The sequence below is a fragment of the Akebia trifoliata genome, chromosome 3, assembly GCF_017979445.1.
Source record: "Akebia trifoliata isolate Shusen 1 chromosome 3, ASM1797944v1, whole genome shotgun sequence".
Classification (NCBI taxonomy): Eukaryota; Viridiplantae; Streptophyta; class Magnoliopsida; order Ranunculales; family Lardizabalaceae; genus Akebia; species Akebia trifoliata.
In genome coordinates, this window is record NC_141377.1 from 36,021,716 (window position 1) to 36,028,547 (window position 6,832).

Below are 6,832 nucleotides of genomic sequence, written 5' to 3' on the forward strand. Positions count from 1 at the left end.
ATAGTTAAAAATCTAGATTTTTCTTTTTCAAAATCAATCATCTTCAAACTCTTCGATCTCTAAGATAATTTTAATCTATTCAACATTATTTTCATCTGTCATTTTCTATCTTGCTTGATTTTGTAAAACATTTTAAATTTTTCTATTCAAAATTTCATCATTTTATACTTTCTCAAAAATTATATCTTTCCTTGAGATTTGAATATTTGAAGTAGATACAATCTTAAGATGATGATGAAGGTTAAATATTTTATCCAAAGAGGTTGAAGAAGATTGATTTTTAAAGGAAAAAAATATGGATTTTTAGTTAGAGATTAAAGATGATGGCATTTAAGACTTTTTCTCTTAGTCTATTTAAAAGACTGAGGTCAAGGGATGCATGTCATCATTTTCAAAATATAGGGGGTATCTCTAATATTCAACACAATGTAGGGGTTAATATTCTGGAAAACAAAATATTACAATTATAACTAATAGGCTTTTAATAAAATAAGAGAGCTCATATTGCGACACCAACTTTTATTAATGCCACACCAACTCCTATATAAATCTCTTGTAGAATTTTTCGAATTTTTTATATTCACGTGCAACGCACGTTAGTGAAATTATTGAAGGTTATACAATTATTACAATCAGCACGAGCTTCTCTTGCCTTCCCTTACCCCGGCAGGCGCTACTGTTACCCATCAAGTCCCACTTTATCAAATTTATTACCAAACAAACCATAGATTCAAATTTATGTCATTAATTTGTTACTTGAAACATAATTTGGAGTGGATTCGAACCGCATTAATTTGTAGCATAGAAAAATATGATATGATGTCATCGAGTTATAAAAGATAAAATTCTAAGAAATTTTAAAGTGATTTAGACATGCCCCCTATGTTTTGTTGAATATTAGAGATATCCTTGTGTTTTGAGATTGATGACATGCATTCGTTAACCTCAATCTTTTAAATAGATTAAGGAGAAAAGACTCAAATACCCACAACTTTAATCTATAGTTAAAAATCTAGATTTTTCTTTTTCAAAATCAATCATCTTCAAACTCTTCGATCTCTAAGATAATTTTAATCTATTCAACATTATTTTCATCTGTCATTTTCTATCTTGCTTGATTTTGTAAAACATTTTAAATTTTTCTATTCAAAATTTCATCATTTTATACTTTCTCAAAAATTATATCTTTCCTTGAGATTTGAATATTTGAAGTAGATACAATCTTAAGATGATGATGAAGGTTAAATATTTTATCCAAAGAGGTTGAAGAAGATTGATTTTTAAAGGAAAAAAATATGGATTTTTAGTTAGAGATTAAAGATGATGGCATTTAAGACTTTTTCTCTTAGTCTATTTAAAAGACTGAGGTCAAGGGATGCATGTCATCATTTTCAAAATATAGGGGGTATCTCTAATATTCAACACAATGTAGGGGTTAATATTCTGGAAAACAAAATATTACAATTATAACTAATAGGCTTTTAATAAAATAAGAGAGCTCATATTGCGACACCAACTTTTATTAATGCCACACCAACTCCTATATAAATCTCTTGTAGAATTTTTCGAATTTTTTATATTCACGTGCAACGCACGTTAGTGAAATTATTGAAGGTTATACAATTATTACAATCAGCACGAGCTTCTCTTGCCTTCCCTTACCCCGGCAGGCGCTACTGTTACCCATCAAGTCCCACTTTATCAAATTTATTACCAAACAAACCATAGATTCAAATTTATGTCATTAATTTGTTACTTGAAACATAATTTGGAGTGGATTCGAACCGCATTAATTTGTAGCATAGAAAAATATGATATGATGTCATCGAGTTATAAAAGATAAAATTCTAAGAAATTTTAAATTGATTTAGACATGCCCCCTATGTTTTGTTGAATATTAGAGATATCCTTGTGTTTTGAGATTGATGACATGCATTCGTTAACCTCAATCTTTTAAATAGATTAAGGAGAAAAGACTCAAATACCCACAACTTTAATCTATAGTTAAAAATCTAGATTTTTCTTTTTCAAAATCAATCATCTTCAAACTCTTCGATCTCTAAGATAATTTTAATCTATTCAACATTATTTTCATCTGTCATTTTCTATCTTGCTTGATTTTGTAAAACATTTTAAATTTTTCTATTCAAAATTTCATCATTTTATACTTTCTCAAAAATTATATCTTTCCTTGAGATTTGAATATTTGAAGTAGATACAATCTTAAGATGATGATGAAGGTTAAATATTTTATCCAAAGAGGTTGAAGAAGATTGATTTTTAAAGGAAAAAAATATGGATTTTTAGTTAGAGATTAAAGATGATGGCATTTAAGACTTTTTCTCTTAGTCTATTTAAAAGACTGAGGTCAAGGGATGCATGTCATCATTTTCAAAATATAGGGGGTATCTCTAATATTCAACACAATGTAGGGGTTAATATTCTGGAAAACAAAATATTACAATTATAACTAATAGGCTTTTAATAAAATAAGAGAGCTCATATTGCGACACCAACTTTTATTAATGCCACACCAACTCCTATATAAATCTCTTGTAGAATTTTTCGAATTTTTTATATTCACGTGCAACGCACGTTAGTGAAATTATTGAAGGTTATACAATTATTACAATCAGCACGAGCTTCTCTTGCCTTCCCTTACCCCGGCAGGCGCTACTGTTACCCATCAAGTCCCACTTTATCAAATTTATTACCAAACAAACCATAGATTCAAATTTATGTCATTAATTTGTTACTTGAAACATAATTTGGAGTGGATTCGAACCGCATTAATTTGTAGCATAGAAAAATATGATATGATGTCATCGAGTTATAAAAGATAAAATTCTAAGAAATTTTAAATTGATTTAGACATGCCCCCTATGTTTTGTTGAATATTAGAGATATCCTTGTGTTTTGAGATTGATGACATGCATTCGTTAACCTCAATCTTTTAAATAGATTAAGGAGAAAAGACTCAAATACCCACAACTTTAATCTATAGTTAAAAATCTAGATTTTTCTTTTTCAAAATCAATCATCTTCAAACTCTTCGATCTCTAAGATAATTTTAATCTATTCAACATTATTTTCATCTGTCATTTTCTATCTTGCTTGATTTTGTAAAACATTTTAAATTTTTCTATTCAAAATTTCATCATTTTATACTTTCTCAAAAATTATATCTTTCCTTGAGATTTGAATATTTGAAGTAGATACAATCTTAAGATGATGATGAAGGTTAAATATTTTATCCAAAGAGGTTGAAGAAGATTGATTTTTAAAGGAAAAAAATATGGATTTTTAGTTAGAGATTAAAGATGATGGCATTTAAGACTTTTTCTCTTAGTCTATTTAAAAGACTGAGGTCAAGGGATGCATGTCATCATTTTCAAAATATAGGGGGTATCTCTAATATTCAACACAATGTAGGGGTTAATATTCTGGAAAACAAAATATTACAATTATAACTAATAGGCTTTTAATAAAATAAGAGAGCTCATATTGCGACACCAACTTTTATTAATGCCACACCAACTCCTATGTAAATCTCTTGTAGAATTTGCACACAGTTAATATGGCGTTAGCAAAAGTTGGTGCTGTAATACTAACTCTCTGAAATAAATATAATACCAATTTTAATTTATTAGCATTATTTTTTTATATTATAAAATTATATTTACGTACTAACTCTTTCAATTGTTAGGATTAGAAAGACTATTAGTCTTTGGATGCGGTCCTTTCCTTGACAAGTTACTACCCCTTATCAACGAAATTGGTTTTCATTTGAACTTATAAATTGAGGTGTCCATCCAACACCTTTTACATTTACAGTCTATTGGTTCTCTCTCTCTCTCTCTCTCTCTCTCTCTCTCTCTCTCTTCCTTTCTTGCTGTGCGTGTGTGTGTGCCATGGGTTCTTCACTAACAGAGATCACTAAACTTAACGTATTTTTCCTTCCATTCTTGGCTCCAGGCCATATGATTCCTCTCGTAGACATGTCGAGAATCTTTGCTAGGAGAGGTGTTAACGTTACCTTCATCACCACCCCTTACAACGCAAAACTCTTCCAAAACTCCATAGATCTAGACATCAAATCTGGATACCCAATCTCACTTCACTTACTCAACTTCCCAGCTTCAAAAGCTGGCTTACCCGAAGGTATTGAAAATTTCAACACCACCAAAAGCGCTGAACATTCTCAAAAACTATATTTAGCTTTGAATCTTCTCCAACCCCAGATTGAAAATTTCATCCGAGAAAACAACCCACACTGCATCATCACCGATATGTTCTATCCTTGGACTAATGCCCTAGCTGCAGAGCTTGGAATCCCGAGGATCTACTTCAACCCAACTGGGTTTTTCCCTCAATGTGCCATCGATTGCCTCGAACGTATAACAAGTGACAAAGACAAATTCAAATCTCTCCCAGATACAGAACCATTTTTATTACCAGGTTTTCCTCACGAGATCATGACGACTAAATCTCAAATCCCTGAACATCTCAAGATTCAAACTCGTTATGGGGATCTCATGAAACACATCCGTGAATCGATTCCTGGTAGTTTTGGTTGTGTGGGAAACAGTTTCTACGAGTTTGAACCAGATTACATCGATCACTTCAAAAAGGTTGTGAATAGTAAAGTATGGGCTTTAGGCCCAGTGTCTCTCTGCAATGGAGATGCTTCTGATAAAGCTAAGAGGAGTGGTGACAGTGAACTTAGCTGTCTGAGTTGGCTCGATTCCAAGAAACCAAACTCGGTTCTTTACGTTTCCTTCGGGAGTATGACAGGATTTGGTAGGGCACAGCTTCATGAGATCGCTTATGGTCTAGAAGCTTCTGGTCATCAATTTATATGGGTTATTAGAAAACCAAATGGAGATGAAGAAGAACAAAGGTGGTTACCAGATGGTTTTGAGGAGAAGATGAAGGAAACTGATCAAGGTTTGATAATAACTAGGTGGGCCCCACAGTTATTGATCTTGGAACATCAAGCAATCGGAGGGTTCATGATGCAAGCTGGATGGAACTCTATACTCGAAAGCGTGTGTGCAGGTGTACCCATGATTACTTGGCCATTCTACGCAGAGCAGATTCACAGTGACAGGCTTTTGACACAAGTGTTGAAGATTGCAGTTCCAGTGGGTGTTAAGAACGAGACGTGGCATGAGATGATACAAGCGATAGAAGAAGAGAAGGTTACTGTGACAAAGGAAAAGATAAAGATATCTGTGAATCGGTTGATGGATGGTGGAGATGAAGCGGTGCAGATAAGAAAGAGAGCGATGGAGTTAGGAGAAATTGCTAAGAAGGCTCTGGAAGAAGGCGGATCTTCTTACAACAACATGACTGATATCATCGAACAGATGTTGGTTAATTCTGGGTTTAGTTATGTTATGCACTACTGTAGTAGTTTAGTTTAATTTTCTTTTATTTGGTGTTATTAAACAAATAAAAATAATAAGAGAAATTATAGTGTGTATCGTATCGTCACACTATAAAAAACCGAAAAATATTATGTATCGGTGTGATCCGTACGTTCAAAGAATATTTTCCCTTTTAGGATTTGTTGCGGATTACATATTTATAGTTTTCCTCTATTATCTGTTTACCTAAACAAATCTTATTTTATGAATCACGTAACCATGACCAATTTAGTAAGAATTCAAGTCTTATTAAGGGACATTAGGCTCACATGGACAATCAAATTACCAATTCAACAACAGTCTTTTAAATTGCATGAAAAAACTCAAATTTGACAGAAATTATAAAATAAAATAAAAAAATTATTTTTTAACTTTATGGTAGATTTTGAAAATGGATGTATAACGAACTCCCAAATTTAAATATAAAATTAAACAAAGAAAATTATTTTATTTTTTAATTTATTTTAAATTTTTTTTAAATTTTATCTTTTATAATTTTGTAAGTCAATCATGTTTTTAAACGACACATATTGATGCAGTTAGAATCCATTATAAGGTATGTTATGAAAGCAAACTTCATAAAACAAGATTTTCTTTGTCAGAATTTCAACGTAGTTTTTATGATAAAATTATGTAGGCCTGTCAACGGATATATATCCGATCGGATAGTATTATATCCAAATTCGAATCCGAAAAAAAATAATACTATCCGAATTCGAATTCAAATCCAATCGGATATCCCTAACAAACATTCGAATTCGAATTCGAAAAATATATCGAATATCAGATTCGAAAAAAAATCCTACAAAATACCATCATCCTCAATCTATCGGTGTTCACACAGTCGAAACCTTCCTCCGAAAAATTACTCTGACTGATTTGGATCGGGGGTTGGAGAAGACGTGTCGGAGTTCACACAGTCGAAACTCGAAACCCATAGATTTCTTCCTAAAAAATCACTTCGACTGGTTCAAATCAGATCGAAGAGAGAGAGAGTGAATATGTAACTGTATTCTCGTCGGTCGGAGAAGACGTTTTGGAGTTCGTACAGTCGAAACTTTCATACCTACAGATTTTTTTCTAAAAAATCACTCCGATTGGTTTGAATCAGATTAGAGAGAGAGAGAGAGATGCACCTGATGCTCGCCAGCCGGAGAAGACGGTGTTACGAAGTTCAATCGTTCCGTCGACTGGATCTTCTCATTTTTGCCTTTAAGGTGGTTAGAAAAGATAAGGTTTTAAAAGTAAAATTTTGTTGTATAACACGAATACGCATCACCATATATATACATATGTAAAAAATTTGTTGTAAAACATAAATACGTAATATATATATTATATCGGAGCGGATATTATAGAATCGAATGTCGCAATATCTGAATTCGTATCCGAAACGCATTCGA

General features: G+C 32.0%; 1 protein-coding gene across 1 annotated transcript; it reads left to right on the forward strand.

The window, feature by feature from the left end:
• The first annotated feature begins 3,911 nt into the window (after window positions 1–3,911).
• On the forward strand, window positions 3,912–5,426 carry LOC147406643 (anthocyanin 3'-O-beta-glucosyltransferase-like). Its single transcript, XM_086432556.1, has one exon. It carries the CDS (start codon window positions 3,912–3,914, stop codon window positions 5,424–5,426), a length of 1,515 nt encoding a protein of 504 aa, XP_086288682.1.
• Window positions 5,427–6,832: the final 1,406 nt, after the last annotated feature.